Below are 22863 nucleotides of genomic sequence, written 5' to 3'. Positions count from 1 at the left end.
GATGGGATTTCTGCTGCTTTGTGGGAAAAATGTGGAGTTGCAGCAGGCGCGGGGCCTGCAGCCGCGCACGAGGTCACGGAGCTATTAATAAAGCCAGGGCCCGCCGAGGTATGCGGAACTCGGGAAGGCAGCGAGCCTGGGACTGGGAATGCGGGACTGGGGGGCTCAGCTGAGCCCTCCATCCCTTGGGAAGGCGCAGGACAACGGCTCAGGAGCTGTGGGGAACGGGGATCCCCAGCTTGGGGCTGGTTTGGTGCCTCTGGTGTGGTTTTGGCTTGCTCCACTAACATCATTTGGGATGGAAGTGGGGAGTGTTCCATGCTAAACCTCCGGTTCATCCGCCCCTTCCTGCGGCTTTCCCGGTGCTGGGGCCGATGTCTCGCCCCTTCCCAGCTGCAGAGAAACCATCTGTTTTTAAATTTCCAGCTGGAAGGAACGCAGTGAGGGAGAGGCTCCTCGTGTTGTGCTATTTATACCTCAGAGGGGGCAGCCGAGCATCTGTATAGATCCAAGCTCAGCCCAGGGCCGTGCCGGGACCTCCGGGCTGGAAATGCGGCGCTTTCCATGGATTTGCTCCTTCGTGGTCCCAGCTGGAGTTGAGCTTCTGACACCTGAGCCCATCCCTGTGCCCAAGAAGCAACCAGGAGGCTGCAAACCAGGAGCTGCTCGCTGCGGTAACTCCAGCAGGAGTCTGAGGAGGTTGGACGCTTGGAAACACGCGGGTGATACGTGGGATATTCGCAATATTCAATATTCACAGTATTCACTATTGACAATATTCACAAATGAGCCAAACAGGAGCATCATTAGGGTGGCCAGAGGCAGTCTGGAGGAGGGTGATGAAGCAGCCAGGAGGCGGCTCTGCTGCCAGGGCAAGGCGGGAGACGCGGAGCGGGATCGCGGCGTCCCCGGCGCCGCTGCCCGCGGGGTTGGGGAATGGGACGTTCAGCACAGAGCTATGCGAGCTATTTTCGTTTTTATTTTTTTTCCTACATAAATAAAATATCTCTGAGATGAAACGGGGGAAGCGAGGGAGTTGGGAGGAGGTGGAATTGAGCCAGAGTTGTGGGAGCCTGTGGGAAAAACGGGAATTTGCTGGTTTTGCAAATTGAACAAGCCGGTAGCAGGGTTAACCCCATTGTTTTTGAAGGAAAAAAGGCCCTTTTTTATGGAGTGTCATGGTGGCTTTCCCCCTCTTTTCCCCTGCTGTACTCGTGTGGGAAAGAAACCTTCGGATAAACCAGAGGGTCTGAGGTGGGAATGTGAGAGGGTTGTTGGAAGCTGTTGCCTGGAACACGGGATTCCTCCCTCTGAGGGCATTACCCCCCCAAAATGAAGTGCTCTATTCTCTTGGTAAACGCATCTGTTGTTCCCTAGGCTGCCCTGTGCCTTGGCTTGTGCTGGCAAACAGCTCTGCAGATGGAAACACATTATCCATGTCCATATCAGCCATGTCACAGGGCAGCTGCACAGGGAAAAAAGGCACTGGGAAGGGTGTCTGATCCCAGGGAAGTGAGGAAGCTGTTTTCACCCTGGGATATCCCCAAAAATACGTACAGCTTCTTCCTTGCATTGTAGGCAAGAGAGAGCGATTCATTTTGAGGCACAGGGCTGAGCAGGAAAACTGACACCCCATTTGTGTCCTCCTTCCTGAAAAAGGAATTTATTCTCTTGGGGTTATATACTTTTAAGTGGAGGTGATGGCTTTTCCTCTCCCTTTATTCCCCCAGTTTAGCAGCAGCAGCACACAGCACCCAATTTATTTCCAGAGAAGACGGATGGTGGGGTTTTTTTTTACCCAGTTTGTGTTTTTTTCTTAGCCAAGGTAGCCTAATTCGCTGCTTTTTGGGTGCCAAAAAGGTGAAAAGGAATTTTTCTCATCCTAAGCATCTCCAGAGCTTGTGCTTCTCTGTGCACACTCCCAGCCCCAACAGTTTTCCAGGCTGGCTGTGGCTGGGAGGTGCAACAACAATTCACAGGTTTATTTTCTAGTTATTCACCAAGTTTCAACAAAAAAGAGCTCGGGGAACACACAGCAGAGGTGAGAGGACGGACCCCTGAACAGGCTGAAAAAGGCTCAGGAGGAAAAGGAAAATGCACAATGACTGCACTTCCTCTTGGGAAGCAGAGCTGCCCTCGTTTCTCCTGACCTTTCCAGGTGCCTGCTGTGGCCGCGTTTATTACGCTCCCTTGATGGAAATCTGGAGATGATGCATCTCTGGCAGGAAGCAATCATGGAAACGCCCCAAGCTTTGATGTTTCCAGGGATGCTCCATTTAGGAGGCAGGCTGAACAGCAGAGCCTGTTCCCAAGCCTGCACCACCTGTACCGGGACACCCCAAAATTTTGCGGCGCCATTTGGTGCTGGTTTATTTATTGAGGTCACGTGGATTGAGGGCTTTGCTTTCCACTGGCAGGGAATTTAGCCAGAGGGAGAAGTGGCTGAGCATCCCCTTCCCAAACCAGCTCTGCCATCAGCCACCCCCAGCCTTCCCACACTAAAAGCTGCACACAGATTGGGGATTAAAAGAACACTCCGCTGTATTTTAGCAGCCAAGTTTTGTTTAAGGAACGGAAACAAAGCTGTGGAGCAAGCAGCCACGTGTGTGAAATGGGTGGTCAGTGCATCTTCCCCTGGGTTCCTGGGCTGCTTTGGGACCAAAACCCCCACAGTTTAATGGGAAAAAAAAATTAAATTAGGAACTTCTGCGTGGAAGCACCTGCAGAAAAAGAAAGGGAGCAGAGACTGAGCAGCCCCATAACTGTTGGTGGTTCCCGGTGAGACGAGGCAAAGGATTTCACAAAGGGCAACACAGGGGAGCAATTTTAGGGAAAGGGACATGTGAAAGCACAGGAGACCCCTGCACACTGCTGGCTCTGGCTCAGCAGCCCCCCACGCCTCACCCCACCCCACCCCCAAATCACAGAGCAGCAGCACTTCAAAGGATGCCACAGCACTGGCTGAACCTCCGTCCTCTCCCTTGACCTCCCCAGCCCTTCCCCCTGGGGAATTTGGGTTCCCTTGTCTCCAACAGGTGGCTGACCTGCCCCAGGACCTGGTTTCCTGCTCAAAGGCCAAAATTCAGGTTTATTGTCAGCACTGCACACCCACTCTCCAGCTCCTGTCATCCACCAGACCCCTGGAAATCCTGCCTGAGGCAGGGGCTCTGTGCCCGGCATCTCCTCGACAGCGGATGCTCTGCTGCAGAAGCGCTTATAAATTAAGGGTTTATGGGGTTTCTTTCTTCATCCCTGCTAGGAATCATCATAGAGAGGGTTGTTGTAGTTGCCCCAGGAGCCGTAGTCATGGTCATCCAAAAGCCTTCCATAGGAGGAGTGCCTGCCAGGGAAAGCAAACCAGTTACTTTGGGGATTTATTAGTTATTTTGCCACGGGATGAAGAAATATTAATGCGAGGGCTCCCTAGGTCAAGCTTTGGGATATTTTAAGAGGAAGGACCAGGAGAAGTGAAGAGAAGCCCAGGTGGAATTTTGCCCCCCTTGAATGAGCCTGGACAGGGCAGGGAATTAAAACAAGACCTTTGCTCATCTCGGCTGTCAGCAAAGCCTCATTAGGGATGCTCAAGCACCGGGCTCTGCTGCTGTTTATTGTCCCAGTGACGGCGAGACCCACGGCAGCAGCTTTCCCAAGGGATAATTACTGGTTATGACTATGCTGAGCAGCATCTCTGGCATTTGAGCAGGGCTATTGCAAAATGAGGGACTGAAACTCTGCTTTCCAGTACAGGAGCGGTGAGGAACGGCGCCGCGCTGGCACCAGAGGCTGCACGCTGCCCTGCCACGCTTGGGAACCGCCTCTTCCCGGGACTTTGTGACGGGGATGGAACTCTGCATCGCCCCTGTGATGGTGAGAGGGGCTGCAGGGAGCCTGGGGGAGGCGGGGGAGCCGCCCCAAAACCAGCCTTACCTGATCTTGAGGTACGCGGCTGCCCCGAACACCAGCACCACCACCACGATGACCGTCACGGTTATGGCCACGATGCTCCCTGTGGATGGAACGTCAGAGAGGGCAGGGTTCAGCCCCACTGGGTCCCAGCTCCATGGCACTCACCCCACAGCCCAGCTGCTCCCGATTCACCCACGCCAGCCATCTCTGACAGGGGGGGAATATTCCCTCACTGCTTCCCAAAGAGGATGCTGGGCCCCGCTCTGTTTTTATTTTTTTCCCAGTAAATGCAGAGCAGGTAACATGTAGGATGAAACACAGCTGGGCTTTGCTATGGACTGGCTCTTTGATGCTCCTCCCAGCACTTTAGTGCTGAGCCAAGGCTAGGAAATGTTCCAGATCTCCCCTTTTCCAGCCGTGTGGAGCACTTTGAAGCTACCTGTGTTTGCAGGAGGGGACAGGGAGAAGCTCGTGTCAGCTTCCTGAGCTCTCCATGAGGGAAAGCTAAAGCCTGCATCATCCTAACTCAGGCTGCACCCACCATCCAGCCATTTGTTTCCTCTCGTCCTTAAGTGTTTCAAGTCAAATTTAGAACTGAGGATTTTATTCACATCTCCAGGCAACCAAGATTTGTTATCTACCACTCCCGGTCTCTGCCGGTGGATCGGATGACACAAGGCTCCTCCAGGAATTTTGCAGAACGATGCTCTCAGGAAGCTGACCACCTCTGCCCTTCCAATCTGGGGAGGGGAGGTGTGTCCCTCCTACCTGAGCAGCCTGAGGCTGACACTTTATCTCTGTATGCTCACCTGCGCTCAGGGCACGCGGGACCTCCTCCACGGTGACCCCGGTGGTTTTCTCAGAGGCCTCGGCTTCCGTGGGGCTCAGCACAGTCACTGGGGGGGACGTTGGCTCCATGGCCAGGCTCGATGCCATGGCCACTGTCCCCAGGGAAGGGACATCCTTGGTCAGCAGAGGTGGCTGGGTGGCGCCAGGGCTCGCCAGGACAGGCGTTGGGGACAAGGCCATCCCGGGAGGTGAGGAGGGGTCACCGGCGGGAAGGGAGGAGGGAGCTGATGGTGCAGCTGTGTCTGTGGGGCTGGAAGCTGCCCCCAAATCCATCGTGGCAGTGTCTGCTGTCCGGAGAGCCGGGGCTCTTTCTGAGGTGGGTGGCACCGAGGTGGGGCTGGGGGCCTCAGAGGGACCGTCTGTCGCGGCCGCGGAGGCAGGAGCAGGGGACAGTGCCGCCACAGGCGTGGTGGCATTGTGGCCATGCCCCTCCAGGGGCCTGGAGGACGTCCCATCTGCAGAAGGTCCCGTGGACAGGGGCAGGGAGGGCTGGCCAGGAGCTGGTGTGGGGACATCTGCATCCCTGGAGTCTGGTTTCACTGGGACACCCCCCCAGAGGAAGGGGGGGTGGATGGGGATGAGGGAGGATTCTGGGGAGTCATCGCCCAGCCCTAGGAGGGAGACAAAGAAATGTTAGTAACAGGACAACCCCTGGGGCAAGCTGGTGTTTGGGAGAGCCCTGAAGGGCTCGGGAATTAAGCTGGAAATAAGTTTGGGATTTAAAACGCTGAGAGCCATCTGAAAAAAAGAGAGGGGAGATACAGCTGTGCACCTAGAGGTGAGGTTTAAACCAGACCAGTTGTGCTGGCGTGAATCAGCCTCATTTTTTTGCCCAGTTTGGGATGCCCCCATCCCAAATCACCCCCTGCATCTCCTCCCAGCATCTCCTCCCAGCAGCAGGGGGAGAAGCTCCTCCTCACAGCAGCCACTGTGCAGCTGGGAGTGATAACACAAGACGTCTCTTTCTCCTCTCCCCCCATTTCCTTGTGCATTCATTCATTCCTCTCCATTTCTTAGCATGAAGATGAGTCATTTCTCCCTCTGTCCCCACCAGCTGACTGCTGGGGCTTTTCCCCCCCTTTCTAGGGCTGAACTCAGCACCGGTCCGGCACTGGCCCCCTGGAGCGTGGTTGGGATGAGGGAAGAGTGTGCCAGCCCCGGGAGGCACTTTTATTCCGTGTATTCCTTTATTTCAGAGCATCCCCAAGCTGGGAAGAGAGGGAACTCACTCCAGCTGCAATGAACTAATCATGAGTGGGGAGGACAGAAACATTCAGTGCCTGTGTGGAGAAACAATGGGATCTGGCACTGGCGAGCAGGGACTCGTTAATCCAGCCAAAATGTCTTTTTTTTTTTTTGGTTCCTGAAGGACCCCATTTCCCAAGCAAAGGGGTCTTGGAGGTGGGACTGAGGCCTGTGGCTGCTCTTCTTTCCTGAGGAGAAGCACTTGGAGATGCCTCTGAGCTTTCACCCTCCTCAGGCTGAGGACACAAACCGTGGGATGGGGAGGAGGACAGGAATGACAAGCTGGAATCTGGCTACTGGATAAACCATCCGGCCACCACAGCAGCAGGGAGGCCTGGACCAAGGATGCTTCACACCATGGTTCAGAATCCATCTGAATTTCCATCATCCTTGCCCCAACACACCTGGAACCTTTCAGATTTCTCCAGCAGGTGCCAGGCAGCCTCTGCAGCCCGAGGAGCCCGTCAAGCACAGCAGGTTCCTCCCGGGGCTGGGAGCACCTGGCAAGTTTGTTACCCCTGGAAATGCAGATACTCCCAGACTCTCAGGGACACAGGCAGCTTTCCACCTCTCTGCAAAGCCACCCTGATGTCCCAAAGTGCTCGGGGTCAGCAGAGCTCCCATGATCTGCCTGAACTTTGGAGGCAAACCGATAGGGAGCTGGGGAGGCTGGCAGCGCTGCTAGCCTGGATGAGTCAGGAACTTTCCGATAATATCTAAGGGGTATAAATTCGGAGGCTGAGCCAGAACTGGAGGCAGGAACAATCTTTGGCTGCTGGCTGAGCGCTCCCGGCCAAGGAGGTCACAAGTCACAGGGACTCTTCCCAGGAGAGCGAGCACCACCGAAGGCACTGCTCAGCTCAGCCTTCCCTGCCTCTCCCTGCGAGCAATCCCTGCCTGTGCCAGCGCTGTGCTGGCCCCTTCCTCCTCCAGCAGCTCCAGAGGTCATCTGGGACCCAGCCACTGCCCTTGGGGGCTCACCCAGAGGAGATAATCCATGATCCTAGAGGCAGAGCAGGCTGCTTCTGAATGGAGGTAGGATTAAGGGACAAAAGGAACGGGGTTGGGGCCCCCTTGGCTGGTGCTCCTCAAGTCCCCATCCAGATCCCAGCTCATGGGTTAGCCTGTCCCATCCATGGGTGGCATCCAGCTTGTCTGCAAGTCCTGTCCTCTAAGCAATGCATCTGAAAGGGAAAACCAAAAGGAAAGCAAGAGGTGAGGAGAGCTTTCCTTTGTTTGCCCAACACCTGGGCGGCAGGAGCTGCCACAGAAGCAGAGGAGCGCCCCGGAACAAGGGACAAAACAGACAGCTACAACTCTTTCACTCAGATGACTTGAAAGGCTAAAAACACCTCGGCCACAGGGCTGTCAGGGGGTCTGAGGGATGTTAGCTCCCAGAGGATGCCGAGCATAGCTCAGCCCTGAGGAATTTGCTCATCTAATTCGCTTAAGGCGGTTGACCACCCTGCTGGAATCCAGCACAGAGCGAGGCAGCGGACTGCCAGGATGAGGCATCCACCTGGGAAAGCAGAAGTGTCACACTCCAGAGCCCCACAGGAGCTTTGGGAAGTCCTTTTCCTAGATTTTCTCCCCCAGGAATACAGAAAACAGCCAAGGAAAGAAGAGCCCAAAGCCGTGTCATTCGAATATCCCGCTCTTGGGGAATATTAGCCCTGATCATGTGCCAGCCTAAGGAATGAGCCTGATGAATTATCTCTCCCTCCTACTGCCATGCTGCTCTCCTGGCTCCTGGAAGCCTCACAGAGGGGCAGGTCTTGCCCTTGCAGCAGCTGAGCAATGCTCAAGCTCCTCTTGGGAAAGAGCTGCTTGACCTGGGCTGGCAGCCTCTCCACAGTGCATTTCCCAGGCACTCCAAAAGCCATTGCAGCAAATCCCAAATCGCTCTGCCAGCTGAAAGGCAGCATAAAAGCCACCAGAGAACATCTCCAGCCCGAGTGAATGACATCAGATGGGAGCAGCCACGTTGCAGCAAACAAGCACCCACTGATAAGGCAGAGATAGAGCTTTTAACAAGCTTCACTTCAGAACTCGTCGCCTCTGACCCGGCCACAGGAGGATCCCCATGACCTGACCCACAGCCTGCTCTCAGCCCAAATGAACTCGAGCACCCAAGCCCCAGCTGCAGCCAGGGATGCTCCCCTAGCAGCCAAGGCCGAAGGGACAATCAGAGTTTCCATAACACCGATGTTGTTTGTTCCGCCTGCCAGACCAGGCAGCAGATCCCGACTGGAATCTCACCACCTGTTCTGAGCAGGGAATACAACAGCAGGAGAAAAACAAGGGGAGCTGCTGGACACACAGAGCGCGCTGTGCTTGTGCAGGCAGCTTGGGCACCGCTTTCTGTGCCAGCTTAGCAGCTGGTTTTGGGGCAAGCACCCAAAAACCGCGAGTGACCAAGAGCATCCATAAGCATCACCCCTCTTTAAAGCAAAACTCTGCAGAAACCTTGGTCCTTAATCACAAGAGCGAGCAAAGAAGGACCTTTTGCCTGTTCTGTATTATGCTGCTCCTCACCAAATGCTGATGACAGAACAGCCCTGAGTCCCCTGAGTGTGCCTTGGTTTATAACCAGGTTAAATGATGCAGAGCAGTAAAACAATCTATATTTAAGCGTAAGTAAGGATTTCCTGCTCGTGACCTCGTTGGCTCAGCTTTGGTTTCTGTGGCTGGGGATTCCCATAACTTGTGCTGGTTTTTTGGTGGCTCCCCTCCCCCTTGTTAATGCTCAGGCATCATTTTCATTGTATTTCTTTGCTACGAAACCAGCAGCATCTGGCTGTGGATGGCAAAAGCTCTCCTTCAAGTAGCTAGGACTGAGCCAGACTGGTTTTTGCTTTGGGTTCAACGAGTTTTTCCAGCTGCTCAGCCCTGCACTGCCTCACCTCCCCTGTCACCAGCAGCAGTTTGGGATCTGGGGATGTTCCCTCCTGGCTGGCTGGAGGCCCCATCTGCAGTGCACAGGGCTGTGGTTGAGCTCTGTGCTGCAACAGAAGGGGGAAGGAACACAGAGGATGTGGTGGCTGCTTTGAGCCTTTAACTTGTGCCTTTCTTCTTCTGGGGCGCTGCTGTGGACTCCTGCCTCGTTATCCCCAAGAAATAGGGATGGTGGGGAGGTCTGGGAGCAGTTCTGCAGGCTCTAAGCTGTGCCTCACGCTCACCAAGTTTTTTCATGCCTTCACAGAGGGAGCACCCAGCTGGATCAGTGATGGGAAGCGGTGGCTCCTGGGGGTCTCTCCAGCCTGAGGTTGTGCAGCGAAGCTCCAGCATTGCATGTGGATGCTGGTGACCCCCAAGGTTAGCAGCAGCACCCCTGGCTGATGTGCTGCTCCACTCTTTCCTGCTCTGTCTCCTCTGTTTTCTGTGCCAGGGTCTGCTGGCCATGGAATGAAACCACTTCCGAGAGGAGGAGGAAACCGAGGGGGAAAAGCAGAGGCCAGAAACGCCAACAGGTAAAAGGCAAAGCTATTCCCTGCCCGTGAGGAGAAGCCAAGGCCATCAGATCCAATAAATCTGCAGTTGCTCTGATTTACTGGCGAGCCAAGCTGGCTTCCTGCATGATTAGTTTTATTCTGCTGCATGGTCGTTAAGTGGTTTAGGTCTAATTGCTCTGAAGCTTTCCGTGGCTCAGAGAAACGGCTCCGCCACAGAAATCCCTGCGCCGTGTCCGTGTGTCCCTCGCCATCCCCAGGCTCTGTCCCAGCCATGCAGCCAGCCAGGACACCTCAGGGATGTCCCTCCCTGAGGATGGGGCTGCTGCTGAGCCAGCCCATCGGTATCCTCCTCCTCCCCGGATGCACCAGCCTGCCCCTTGCAGAAGGGAAGAGCAAAATCCACAAAAATAAACGAGGGGGGTGCTTTGGGAATCTGGCAAAGAGAGATTGCAAGCCAGGTTCTCCCTGCCTGGGGAGCAGCTGGTGCTCTCCTCCGGGCTGTTCTGAGCTGATGTGGAGGCCTGGCTGCCTCCTGCACAGCCTCCAGGCCCTGAGGGATGCTGCTGAGGGCACACTCCCCTTGAGGAAGCAGCAGGGGAAGCTCCACCACCCTGCAGCCTCCGCTCTTCCCAGCTGAAAACAGCTCTTAAAATTCACGTGGCTCCCTGCATGCTGCACTGTCCCTCCTTCCTTGCCTGGGGTGGGTGTCCAGGTCCTTCCCCTGCCCCACCATCCAAACCCAGAGGTGAGGATTTTGTTGGCGCAACAAACCCACCCTCCACGCGAAGGAAGCCTGGTGTTTCCCCCCCACCAAATTATTCAGCTCGTGGGGCCCTTGAGCCTGAATGCTGCAATGAAATTATAGCAGAAAAGAAGGTGAAGAGGAATTTTTAAGTGTTTTTTTTTTCCTCCTGAGAGTTGACAAAACACCCTCTGGCTAATGGTCAGCCTTTACAGCCAGAGGTATCTGATGAGGACCTGGGGTGGAAAGCAGGAGCTGACAGCAGCAGCTCTTTCTAAAATGATGTTTTTCTTCTTTAAATAATAAAAAACCACATTAAGTATTTCAAGTTATGCTTTTGAAACATGCAAACAGGTGTTAGGCTGTGCTCATTTCCCTGGGGAAGGGGAGTAAATGATCCCATGGGATGCTCTTTGTTGTCTCCTTGGACCTGCCTGCTTGGGACACCTCACAACACTTTTTCCCAGGCACATATCTTGGATATGGCTCTGGAGCCAGCCAGAAATTTTGCAAGAAGCAGCTCTGCCCAGGTGACAACTCCCCAGTCCCCATAATTTTCCTGGCTGGCTGTTTGGCTGCTAATTAGTGCTTCTAGGTGCAGCTTCCAACATGCATCAGCCCCGTCCCAGCCGCTCCCAGGGGGAGAAGCAGCTGGGTTTGGCAGAGGAATTTGAGAGCATCCTCTGGTATTAGAGGCTGATTGCTCATTTGGGTTGGGAGAGGGGATAATTACCCAAGTCTCCCATCTTTCAGCTCAAGGGGGAGCAGAGTGCCTAAAGGTTTGCCTCCTCCATGGCAGCTTAAAACAACCCACGATGCTCCAAGAGCCCAAAAAGCGGCTTTTCCACCCCGGAGCCTCCAAGAGGAAGCACTCAAAACCTTAAAAGCCAAGAGCTGCTTCTAAAAGGTACTTTAAAAATGTCTCAGCTGGGGCACAGGGGGAACTGCTGAAGGGGAGAGCAGGCTCGGGGCTGGGCACCAGGTCAGGAAAGCAAAGCAGGTTTCAATTTGCTTCCAGAGTAAGGAGTAATAACAGGATAAAAACTTCCTTGTGCAAGACGCTGTTATTTCATTACGTGGCCAGGCAAAGCCCTGACTTATTTTACTCCTGGCCAGTGACGTCCTCGCTGTCATTTAGTCCTGAAGAATGTGCCTGAAGCATATTTAAATCGTGATTTGTGTTTCCTCCCAAGCCAGATATATATATAGACATATATATATATAAAATATATATCTATTTTTAAAAATATAAATATAAATATATATATATATATATGCAGTTTTGTGGGGATTTTTTTTGGGTGCATTTTGTTTGTTTGTTTGTTTTTCTTTTGGGTTTTTTTTTGGTGGGTTTTGTTTGTTTGTTTTTCTTTTTTAAAGAATTATTTCAACGGGGACAAAAAACGTTGTAGAAAGCATCTGAAAGATGCTCCAGGGTTATTTGGGAGCAGCCTGAGAGCCATGGGACCCCAGTGCAGGGAAAAATCTTTTCTGTTTCTTCTGCCAAGCCTGGCTGGCGTTGGTGCTTTAGAGAGGGATGGTCGTGGGAACAGCTTTGGGTTTGGCCCGGGCGCTGGGAAAAAAACGCCTCCCAGCCCCAAAAGCTGACTCCCAGCAGAGACCGGCTGCTTCAGGGGCAAATTTGGGCCAGGCAGGGGCCCGGGAAGGAGAAGGGAGAGCATCCCTAGCATCCCTGCGGAGCAAAAAGGCTCATCCCCATCCCTCCCAAACGCATTTCCTCGGAAAGCACAGATCGGGAGCTCGCCGGCAAATCCCCCCCTTCGCAGGGAGAATTATTCATCCTGCTCTGCCTCTCACCGCTGGGGTCACTCATCCAGGGAAGATCTCCCGGCTGCTGAGCGGGGTGATGCTTTGGGGGGTCCTGCAGCCTGCTCTGGGGGCTGGCTGCTGGCTGCGGGCTCATCCCGGTGCCCCCAGCTCTGTCCTGCCGGCAGCGATGTGACAGCCACGGCTCAGCCCCTGGGTTTCTCCCCTCGGTTATGCAAGTGTGTTTTCCGCTAATAACAAACGCGAGCAGCTCCTCGTGTTTGTTGGAAGCGGCTGGAGGGGTGACCTGCGCTGGCTGCGGCGGCTCCGCTGGCTCTCTCGGCGTGGGGAAATGTCACATCGGGTGTTTCTGTGCCATGGGGAGGCTGGGGCGGCCGGGGGAGGGAGGGGAAGCACCGGGGGCTGGGGGCTTCGGAGCTTCCACTCGAGGCCGGGGAGAGCCCTAAAAGCTCCTTGGAAGCGGCGAGCGTGGAGGGAAGGGGGATGCGGGGCTGGGGGCGAGTCCAGCCCGGGCAGGGGGTGACCGTGAGGAGACTCCGCTGGTCCCATCGAGTTGTCCCCCTCCGAGGCGAGTCGGGGACTCTGCTGGGGGCGCCTCCGAGGGGCGAGGGGTGAGGAGAAGAAGGGTGAAACACCTCCCGCCCGACCTCCCCGCCGTCATTGCGGGGGTGTCACTGAGTCATCGAGCGGGACCCGCTCTGCGGAGCCCTTCTCGGGCCAGGAGCCGGGCACCGGGGCTGCCTCCCTCCCTCCCCATCGCCACCGCTCCAGCCCGACACCGCGGGGTCCCCGGCCTGTCCCCCCACCCTGCCCGTCCCGCTGCGCCGCCGGGGGGCTCTTACCTGCCGGGAGGAGGAGGAGGAAGGCGAGGAAGAGCGGGCGGCAGCAGCAGCCCATGGTGCCGGCGGCGCTGGCAGCCGCGGCGGGAGGGACGCACAGCCCGGCCCGGCCCGGCCCGGCCCCCGCCGCCGCCCCCCGCCCGCGCCCGGCCCACAGCGGCACCTGCCGGCCCCGGGATGCGGGACCGGCACCGCCGGCATGCGGGCAGAGCCCCCGGGGGATGCCAGGGACGGGTCCGGCTGGCCCGGGGTGAGGAGCTGGGGCGGGATGCCGAGTGCCACACGGTGCCGGCGGGTGTCGCACACCGAGGAGCTGGCGTGGGGGGTCCTCGGAGCAGCCGGTGATGCCTGCTCGGGGTGCTCCGTGTCACTGCCGCCTGTCCCTCTCCATCCTCGGGGCCGGGCCAGCTCCCACATGGATGTGATGGCCGTGTCCTGGCACAGGCTGGTGGGACCAGCTCTGGTTGCCCCATCCCTGGAAGCGTTCAGGGACGCGTTGGACAAGGCTTGGGGCAATCTGGGCTGGTGGAAGGGCTGGGACGAGAAGAGCTTTAAGGTCCCTTCCAATACAAACCGTTGTGTGATTCCAGGATTCTGGAGCTCCCTGGGGATCCCATGGTCTGGTGCCTGTGGCGGGGGACAACGCAGGTACAGGAGTCAAGGGGAGCCAGGCAGCCAGGGCACAAACAGCTCCCAAAATGCAGCTCCCAGTGCCCAAAGGATGCAGCCAGGAGACACCTGCGGCACGGCAGGAGGTACCAGAACCATTTTCCTACCTCTTTCCTTCTGGAAAGAGCTGTGCTGCGGGTGAAATATTTTCGGGCTGAACTCATCCTCCCCAGGCTTTTGCATGCTCAGTATGGAAAAGGATTTACAGAGCCCAAGCTGCGGCCGAGCTGTCTTTAACTGGGGTTACTCAGCCCTCTGCTCTGTTGTGTGGCGTTTCCTCAGGATGGATCCTGGCTCTGGGCCTAAAACAGCAGGACACAAAATGCAGCTGGTGTTCCTGAGGCAGACGGGTGTCGGGCGATATCAGCATCTCAGCTCTCCTTGAAAACCTTTCCTCTGCTGGGGAGGAGGGAAAAGGGCGCTGTTGTTGCTGCGGGAGCTCGGTGCCGCCGTGGGAACAGCGTGATAATCTCCCTGCTTCTCCTCTCCCATCCTTTATTATTATTATTGTTGTTGCTGCTGCTGCTGCTGCTGCTGCAGGAGATTTTCTTCCCACGGGCAGGAGATTTTGGAGGGGAAGGGAGGGGCTGGGCACAGCCGTGTCCTTGGCTGCCGAGCCCGAGCCCAGTGTTGGGGTGCCAAGGGCCGGGCTCTGGAGCGCCCCTGAGGGCCACCAGCCTCGGGCTCCAGCTGCCACCTGCTGGTCACCTCTGCCTGCTCCTCCCAGCGCGGGGGATCTGAGCAGGGCAGGGGACAGGGCCAGGCAGAGACCCTTTTTTGGGGATAACTTTGTTTCCAGTTTCGTTGGAAAACCATTGCCTCTGGCAACATCCCCCCCCCTCCCCCCTCCCCCGAGGGTCCCAGCTCGCTTAAAATCTCTTTAAAATGCTTTTCCCCACCAGTTTTAACCAAATACGGAGGATGCTGGAGGGACACTTCGGTTTTGGTGGGCACGAGGAATTTTTTGCCTGCCCCCTGCCTTTGCCCACCCCACCGGGATGAAGCCAGCTCCTCTTGCTGCCGCTTTTTGCTGGTCTTGCCCAAGCCCCCAGCAGAGCTTTTTGCACCATCCTTGTGGTTTATGACACTTTGCCTGTTTTTGGGGGTCCGCTGGCGGGGAGCCGGGGTGGCCGTGAGCCGAGGGGCCGGCGGTACCGGTGTGCAGGAGCTCGCAGCAGGAATTTTTGGCTGGCCAGAGCTAAGGGAGCTTGCTCACCCCCTGGCCAGCGGCCAAATGGCACGGCTGGGTGGCTGCCAGCGCTTGCATTAATAGCTGCCAGCTTGCGGTTTGAGGTCACCCGTTCTTTCCAGTCTTTCATTTCCACCTTAATTCGCGCCTGTAAGGACGCGGGGCCGGGGGGCAGCTCCCCCTCTTTGCCGGGAGAAACTCTCGGGCTCCTCCCGGAGCCAGGACAGCGCCAGCCCACGGCAAAGCATCCCTAGCGAGCAGCCCCAGGCGGCAGGAGGGGACGTGCCAGCACCGGGGGGACACCCTCCGTCCCCCCTGGGTCTCTTCTGTTCCTCAAGATGTCACTCAGGGAACCGGGAACACCTTCCCACACCCTCCGAGGCAAAAAAAAATACCCCCCGAGGCCAGAGTGCGGAGCGCTGGTGCGAAGGCACAGCCCCTCGCAGAATAATTCGGAGCTGCCGTCATTCCCTGCCAAGGCTCTTGGGAGGGTGTTTTATAAAGAAAATATATATGAATCTAAATTGTCACAACGAGCTGGCCGGGGATAAAGGCTTTGGGGAGACGAGGCTGGGCTTGGCTGCACGTCCTCTGTCCCGCTGGAGAGGGGATGCCCGGAGCCCGTGATGGGGGATCCCTCTCGCCGCCCAAATCCCCGGGGATGCGGGGTGAGGCATCTTCTGGAGGCCCCCTGGCAGGTCGAGGCCAGGCGTGGCTGGTCCGAGGTGGGACACGCGTGGGAGGGGACACACGGGAGGGGACACGGCTCGGGGGCACCGCCACCCCGCCGAGGGATGGCTCCGGCGGGGTGGGAGCCGCGCAGCTGGAGGAGGAGGAGGCGCAGGAGGAGGAGGAAGAGGAGGAGGAGGAGGAGGAGGGCGGTGGTGCCAGAGCGGCCGCCCCCGTCCCGCCCCGCCGCAGCTGCCGGGCACCGGGCACCGGGCAGGCGGCGCGCATGGAGGCGGCGGCGGCCCCGGCCCCGGGCGGCGGCCCCGGTACCCTGCTGCTCTGCCTGGCTCTCGCCTCCGGTAAGCACGGGAGTCCCTCTGCCCCGCCACCTGCCCGCTCCCGGGATACCCAGGGGCTGGCAGGGTGTTCCTCGCTGTCCCGGCCCTGCACGGTGTCACCTCCGCTGGCCCGGTCCGGTGTCACCCCCGGTGCCGGCGCTGTTCTCTCTCTCGTCCCGCTGCTCCTTGGTCCCAGGCTGATGATCCTGCACCTGCCTCCCGGTCCCGTCCCGGTGCTCCCCCCTGCCTGTCCTGCTGCTTCCCCTCATCCCATCCTGCTGAACCCTTGTGTTCCCCCCTCTGACACCCCATCCTGATGCCCGCCCCGTCCCATCCCAGTGTCCATCCTGGTGTCTCTCCAGTAACTCCCCGTGCCCCCCTGGACAGTCCCATCCCAGCCCTTCCTCTATATCCAGCCTGCTGTTTACCCAGTCCTGTCCCTGGGCTCTCCCGTGTGCCCCCGGATCCCATCCTGGAACTCCTCATCCTCCCAATCCACTGCTCCCCCCGCCCCCCCTAAATCCCTGAATCGCTTGGGGCCAGCCTGGCTGGATCCTGGAGCGGGACTGGGATGCTTTCACCACCTGTTGATGCTCATGGGTGCCTGGGCACCCCCAGCCACCCTTGGCAGCGCCGGGACTGTGGGATGCCGGGGGAGCCAGCGCCTTCTCAGCAAAGTGTGGGAGCATTCCCACCTTAGTTCCTAAGTTTTTGGGAAGCGGGAAGCTGCAGACAGGTGGCTGCTCGTGGCTGCCAGGAAATAAGCGCGGAGAGGCTGGGCTGACACCCTCCCTGGCAGAGAGTGCTGGGATTTCGGGGGAGCTTTTCTCTCCGCCGGCAGCGCTTTGGGTTTGGCCCTTTGGCAGGGCTGGTGACAGCGCTTGGCAAAACCTGCCAAACCTGTGCTGGCAGGAGGAAACCAAGGGCAGCCGACCTGTTTTTGCGGCCGGTGTGTCCCCTCAGACCACGGCAGCGTCCTGGGTGCTTGCTCTCCTGCAGTTTGGGCTTTCCTGGCGGAGAGCATGGGGGTGTCAACAGCAAAACAATCCAGTGTTTGGGATACTTTGCTGGCTTATCTCTGCTCGGGAAAGGGCGCAGCCCAAGGCAGCGGGGCCGGTCTGCCCGTGCATCAGAGGGACGGGGGCGTCTGCACCTGCAGCTTCTGGATCCGGCTGTGGCTGGGCACAGCCCCGCTCCCTCTGGAGCTGGCGCTGCCACCAGGGCGGTCCTGCCAAGGAGCTGCCAGCCCGGAGGATGCCAGAACTCCGCATCTGGTTGCAATAAGGGCGGGGAGCTCAGCTTGGTGGGGATCTTTTCCATGTCGAGCTGTGAACTCGGTCACCGGGAGTGAAGTCAGCCTCCCTCCCTTGTCCCGCCGCATGCCCACGCCGCCCACAGCTGGATCCAGGGGTGCAGCCGCCCCATGGCTCATCCCTGGCTCCAGCCAGGCAGCTCCCACCCTGCTGGCGGGCCGGGTGGGGCGGTGGGTTCCCTTCCCTCGCCTCTCTCGGAGCGCTGTGCCCCGCAGCACGTCCTCAGCGCGGTGGTGGCTCGGTATAGCCGGGAGGGACGCGTGTGCCGGGAATGTCCCCGCCGTGGGATGGCGCGGGGGGGGGGGAGCTCCGGAGGCTTGGCTGGGCAGCTTCCACCGCTGTTTCCAAGGTGCCGGGTGAGGAAACAGGGAGCGGGAGACCAGGCTGCCAGGATTTGGCAGCGCAGACTCTGGGCTCTCGGGGAAGCCTCGAAGCGCTCGGGATGGGAACAGCCCCGCCTCGGCGAGCCACCTCCTCGGGAGTCACCCAGCAGCCTGGCCCGGCAGGCAGGACCTGTCCCCGCTCCCTGGGTGCCACCACGGCGGGTGAATCCCCGGGGAGGGCCGTGCTGAGTCAGTGCTGGTATGCCAGCGATCCGGTTACCGCCGCTCTGACGGCCTCGGCCGCCTCCCGCTCTCCCCCCGCGGCCGCCGGGAGCGTGGTGGCCCCCTCTGCTCGCCCAGGCTGTGCGAGGCTCCAGGGACACCGGAGAGCGCCTTGCGGTGCCTAAGGGGGCTCCGAGGGAGCTGCAGAGGGACTCGGCACAAGGGCACGGAGGTGACAGGACAAAGGGGAACGGATTCACACTGCCGAGGGGAAGGTTTAGATGAGATATTGGGAAGGAATTCTTCCCAGCGAGGGTGGGCAGGCCCTGGCACAGATTACCCGGGGAAGCTGTGGCTGCCCCATCCCTGGAAGTGTCCAAGGCCAAGTTGGACAGGGCTCGGAACAACGTGGAATAGTGGAAGGTGTCCCTGCCCATGGCAGCAGGGTTGGAACAAGACGAACTTGACAGTCTCTTCCAGCCCAAACCCATCAGTGATTCCATGATCCCGGATCTCCCTGGGGATCCCTCCCCGCATCCTCCCTGGCCAGAGGAGCAGCTGCCTGTGCTGTGCGGTCCAAACCCCACCAGGCTGCCTCCCAGACCCCCGCGCTGGGGCGCTGGCGGGTGGAGGCGACAAGGCGGGGACCGCCACTGTCCCTTCCCCCGGCCCTGGGGGAAAAGCTGATGCCTCCAGCCGAGGGGGGCCGTGGGCGCAGCTGCAGGGCCCGTGGCCGGCGCCCTCCCTGTGGCGGTGCGGGGGTGCTGGGGCTCCCCCTCCGAGCTGCCCCCGCTGCCTTCCAGGCTTGGCGTTCTTCAGCTGCGTGAGCGCCGACAGCAACATCACTGCCGGCCAGGGCACGGAGGGGCTGAGCTGCGGCACAGCCAAGGCATGCACAGGTAAGAGGGTGGTGCCAGGGGGCTGGGGGAGAGCCGCGGGTCTTAGAAAGGAGAGGGGGAGCAGGCGTTCCAGGTGTCCAGAGTAGCGGCATCCCAGGGCTGGTTCAGGAGCTGCTGCGGGGATGCAGCGGCTCAGGGACGCTGCTGCCTCCGGGCAAAAGCGTCACCCCTCTGGGGGTGTTCTTCGTCCTTGTCGCCCGCAGGGAACGGGACGCAGCTGCGGCGGCAGAGCCACTTCTCCCGGTGCCCGGAGGAGTTCCAGCACTACTGTGTCCGGGGGAGGTGCCGCTTCCTCGTGGCCGAGCAGGCACCGGCTTGTGTGTAAGTCACCCCCGCGGGGACACGGAGCTACGGGGAGGGATGCTGTGCCCGGGAGAGCAGCGCCAGAGGGGCACCTCGGCAGCTTTTGGGACCGGCCCGTGCCTCCCCTGTGCCCCGGGGCAGGTGCGAGAGAGGCTACACCGGGGCTCGCTGCGAGAGGGTGGATCTGTTCTACCTGCGAGGGGACCAGGGCCAGATCGTCATCATCTCCCTGATCGCCGCCATCGTCACCCTCATCATCCTCATCGTCGGCATCTGCCTGTGCAGTCAGTACGTGATGGAAAGGGCCGGGAAGGGCAAGGGAGGAGGGAACAAACCCTGCCCAGCTCCGCTGGCTCCAGGCCGGTAGAGCTGGGGCTGTGCCAGGCTGGTCCTGCACGTGTTGGGAGGTGCCTGGGACATTCCTTTGGGGCCGGAAGGCAGCTGCGATCCCATATGGATCTTCTGCAGGGTAAAAGCCGAGGGAGAGAGGGGAGCATCACTGCCAGGCCCCTTTCTGCTTCTTGTTTGTTTGTTTGTTTGTTTGTTTGTCACGATTTTTTTCCCCTCTCCTCTCAAGCCACTGTCGGAGGCAGCGTAGGAAGAGAAAAGCAGAAGAGATGGAAACTCTGAACAAGGATTCACCATCCAGAAGTGAAGATGTGCGGGAAACGGGCATCGCGTGAAGGTGCAGGGGAGCCGGGGGTGGGGGCCACCGAGCCGGTGCTACCGGAGCCCCGCACCGGGGCGGGTGCCGAGGCCGCCGGGCCCCGCTGTGTCCGCAGGAGCTCCCGGTACCTGCGGGCGGGTCCCGGGCGGCAGCAGCGGCCAAAACCGGGCAGCGGCTTGAATAAAGGGGTGCCGGAAAGGTGTCGTCGTGTCGCCCATGTCCTTGCGGGCGCGGGGGCCGCCAGACGGCGACACTGAGCTGCTCCTCCGTCCCGATCCCGGCTCCCGGTGCCGGCTCCACCGGGCTCAGCCGGGCTCGGGGTCCCGGTGCCGGCTCCACCGGGCTCAGCCGGGCTCGGGGTCCCGGTGCCGGCTCCACCGGGCTCAGCCGGGCTCGGGCTCCCGGTGCCGGCTCCACCGGGCTCAGCCGGGCTCGGGGTCCCGGTGCCGGCTCCACCGGGCTCAGCCGGGCTCGGGGTCCCGGTGCCGGCTCCACCGGGCTCAGCCGGGCTCGGGGTCCCGGTGCCGGCTCCACCGGGCTCTGCCGGGCTCGGGGTCCCGTTCCGGGTGCCTGGGGGCTGTGCTGGAGCTGCTCCCGTTGCCGCCGCGTCTCTCCGTGAGGACCGAGCCGAGCTCTGCATCCCCGGGCGCCCTCCCGGTTCCCGACGCTCGGTGGGTGGGAGAGAGCCGGGGGCGGCCCCGTGTCCCGGGGCGGGAGCGGGTGAGGGAAAGCGGGAAAACTGATAGAAAATGGGTGCGAAGCGGGGCAGAACCGGGCGTAGCGGAGCCCTTGGCTCCCGTCTCCCCCGGAGCTGCGGTCCGGACCCTGCCCGGGCAGCCACAGGTGATGGATTTGCTTCCTTCCTTCCTTCCTTCCCCCCGTGGCTCTGGCAGTGGGTTTGGGCACGGACCCTGTGCGGGGGCAGCAGCAGCAGCAGCAGCAACCCGGGATGGGCCCGGGTGTCCCCGGTGTCACCCACGCCGTTCCGCGGGGGATGGGGACGCGGTGGAGCCGCTGCCAATTCCCACCACGGGAGCGGCTCTGGGGGCTCTTGGTGCCTCCCCTGCCACTCGCTGCTGGCGACACTGGGAGCACTGGGGGGCCGGAGCCTCCCGGGAGAGCCGCTGACCCCTCCTGCCCCCGGGCTCCGCTCTCCCGGCACGGGCACGGCCTGGATTCCTGCGCCGGGGCAGGACGGAGCCCTCCAGCCCGGCACTGCCCGTGCCAGGCACGGGATGAGCTCCCACTGGTGAGCGTGGGAGCAGCTGCTGGGCAAACTGGTTTGCTCTGAGCCCTCTGCTGCTGCCCGGGCTCATCCTCACGGGCGGATAACCGGGAGCTGGAGCTGGCAGCGCCATTTGCTGGAGCAGGGGCTTGGGGGTGTCTCAGGAGCTGTGGGAAGCCCTGCCGTGACCCAAAAGCTGCTTTTTCAGCTCAGAGCGTGCCAGGGTGAGAGCAGAGGCCGCCGCAGGGATCTGCATCACATATCCACAGGGCAGTGACCACCCCGGGGCCGCCAGTCCCTCGGGAATTGCTGCTGTGCCCTTGTTGGATCTCGGTCTTTTCAGGGCTGAGCTCTTTTGGGATGCTCTTGCACGTGGAGCTCAGTTTATCTTAGTTTTGTGTTCGGAAGGATGCTTTAACGCTTTGCTAGGCTCTTGTTTTTCGCGTTTATTAATGTATTATTAAAAGACTTGGCAGGTCTTTTTTAGACTTTTTGTTCAGCTCACTATCGCCTGGTTTAAATTGGTTTGAATGGCATAAAATGGCTTCGAAATACGCGGTTCTTTTATCTTTATACTCATTTTTACTCAACAATAGACACGTAAATTATTTTTCTTAGTGACTTAACCACTTAACACTTGTGTGCTGCACTGCAGCATTCTTTATTCAATCATTTGTTACTACTTAAATACTTGGAGAAGAAGAAGAAGAGGAAAGAAGTTTTCAGTTTTCTAAACAAGTTCAAACTCTAAACTTGAACTTTTTCACCCAATGACTTAGGAAAACTCTCTCATTTACATACACTTTTAGTTTTTCTACTCAACAGTTGTTTTCATGGTGTTATATGAAATTCAGTGTTTTCTTGGATGTCAGAGCCAGGTATCAGAAATAAGGGCACGCACTCTGTGCCTCTGACTCCAATGATGCCCTGGCTCATCCCAGCACCCAAACATGCAGCACGGCCCTGAGGTGCCTGGGGATGGTTTTTTGGGGCACTTTCACCAAGGAAGAATGGATTCCAGATTCCACACAGCTGCTGGAAGCCCTGCTGTGATCTGAGAGGCACCAGCAGCACCTGTGAGCTGATCCCCCCCCACCATGGAAATGGTTTTTTATCCCCAGGCTGTGCTGGGCCTGGCTGTGGGGAGTGAAGCCAAGGGAAAAATGCTTGCTGTTCCTGTTGGGAATGTGCTGTACACAGTCTGGGAGACAAATAAAATAAAATGGAGGTATGAGATTATTTTTTTTGTGTGTGTGTGTTTTTTTGAGAGGTTGAAGTTGGTGGCTGGGATGCTGCTGGCCCAAAAAGGGCTGGGAAAAGCAGGCACTGGGAAATCAGCAGCCCTGCAGGTCTCAGAGGTGGCTAAAACAGACACTTTCAGTCTTTTTATAGTGCTTCGTGGAGCAGTGGCCAGGTAAAAGTTGGAGCTGTTTTATTCAGTGCCTCGAGTAATTCTCATTGGGTTTTTCCCACGGCAGCCCTACATTCCCTGGCTGTGATGAAATAATGTTTTCCTGGAAGCCACCTCAGAATTCCTGCATTGCCACTGAATTCCTCCCTAAAGCCAATGAGTTCTGAAGAACAGAGCAGATAGGATTTGTTGTTTTCAGCAAGAAGGCTGGGAATTAAAAAAAAAAACCCAAAAAACCATAACTGAATCAGGAGCTTTGCTGCTTCCTTTACATTTTTTGGAATGGATTAGAGAGGCAGGAGGTAAATCCACCTCAGGGCTCTGAGGGCAGGAGCAATGAGAGCTGGAAAATAAAATTAATTGGTAATAAAATAAATATTAATAATGATAATACCGATTTTTAAAAATAAAATTGTTATTAAAAAACCAAATAAAAATTCCCAAAATTCAGCTGGTTTATGCCCAGGCTGGCAAGGGCTGGATGGAATCCCTGGGGATGTGATGCTGGCTGGCATCAGGCACGAGCAGCCCGAATTTTCCAGGGAATCTGGTGTTTTTAGTAAGAGGATTATGGTTTGTGTTGTTTTTGGACAGCAGTTGAGTATGTTTGGGTGGCATTAATTAATATTTTGGAAAACAAATGCCAAAGGCTGGCTCTAACAGGAGGGTGGTGGGTAGATCCAGTGCCTTGGCATCAGTGGTTTTGCTGCTCCAGTGCAGTCCCAGGTCAGTGGGATCTTTGGGGAGGAAAAAAAAAAAAAAACCAACAGAAAGTTTTCCTCTCTGTCCAGTTTTGTACCCCAAAAGAAGAGGG

The 22863-nt window shown here is 58.2% G+C and overlaps 2 protein-coding genes and 1 long non-coding RNA gene across 3 annotated transcripts; 2 read left to right on the top strand and 1 right to left on the bottom strand.

Moving 5' to 3' along the window:
- The first annotated feature begins 364 nt into the window (after window positions 1–364).
- On the top strand, window positions 365–8637 carry LOC147653302 (uncharacterized). Its single transcript, XR_015286631.1, has 3 exons — window positions 365–699; window positions 3743–3867; window positions 5952–8637. It is a non-coding gene; the product is annotated as an uncharacterized LOC147653302 (long non-coding RNA).
- PARM1 (prostate androgen-regulated mucin-like protein 1) lies at window positions 2517–12952 on the bottom strand. Its single transcript, XM_086888259.1, has 4 exons — window positions 12825–12952; window positions 4716–5366; window positions 3928–4006; window positions 2517–3340 (listed from the first exon to the last, which is right to left on the bottom strand). The coding sequence occupies exons 1-4, from the start codon at window positions 12877–12879 to the stop codon at window positions 3256–3258; spliced, it is 870 nt and encodes a 289-aa protein (XP_086744385.1). The 5' UTR covers window positions 12880–12952; the 3' UTR covers window positions 2517–3255.
- A 2636-nt stretch (window positions 12953–15588) lies between these two features.
- Window positions 15589–19615, top strand: BTC (betacellulin). The gene is made up of 5 exons (XM_086888266.1): window positions 15589–15707; window positions 18348–18443; window positions 18647–18764; window positions 18888–19034; window positions 19324–19615. Exons 1-5 carry the CDS (start codon window positions 15635–15637, stop codon window positions 19427–19429), a joined length of 540 nt encoding a protein of 179 aa, XP_086744392.1. The 5' UTR covers window positions 15589–15634; the 3' UTR covers window positions 19430–19615.
- The last annotated feature ends 3248 nt before the right edge of the window (window positions 19616–22863 follow it).

Source organism: Cyanistes caeruleus, chromosome 5 (genome assembly GCF_971803275.1).
Source record: "Cyanistes caeruleus chromosome 5, bCyaCae1.hap1.1, whole genome shotgun sequence".
Lineage (NCBI taxonomy): Eukaryota > Metazoa > Chordata > Aves > Passeriformes > Paridae > Cyanistes > Cyanistes caeruleus.
The sequence above is the reverse complement of the archived record's forward strand: the minus strand, read 5'-3'. Positions and strand labels throughout refer to the sequence as shown.

What these genes read in the sequence shown, in the direction of transcription:
- PARM1 (XM_086888259.1), bottom strand. Translation starts at nt 12,879, where the DNA reads ATGGGCTGCTGCTGCCGCCCGCTCTTCCTCGCCTTCCTCCTCCTCCTC. An exon ending in CCTCCTCCTCCTCCCGGCAG is followed by an intron (nt 5,367 to 12,824) that starts GTAAGAGCCCCC and finishes TCTCCCTCCTAG; the next exon opens with GGCTGGGCGATGACTCCCCA. An exon ending in CCCGCGTGCCCTGAGCGCAG is followed by an intron (nt 4,007 to 4,715) that starts GTGAGCATACAG and finishes TTCCATCCACAG; the next exon opens with GGAGCATCGTGGCCATAACC.
- BTC (XM_086888266.1), top strand. Translation starts at nt 15,635, where the DNA reads ATGGAGGCGGCGGCGGCCCCGGCCCCGGGCGGCGGCCCCGGTACCCTG. An exon ending in CTGCCTGGCTCTCGCCTCCG is followed by an intron (nt 15,708 to 18,347) that starts GTAAGCACGGGA and finishes GCTGCCTTCCAG; the next exon opens with GCTTGGCGTTCTTCAGCTGC. An exon ending in CACAGCCAAGGCATGCACAG is followed by an intron (nt 18,444 to 18,646) that starts GTAAGAGGGTGG and finishes TGTCGCCCGCAG; the next exon opens with GGAACGGGACGCAGCTGCGG.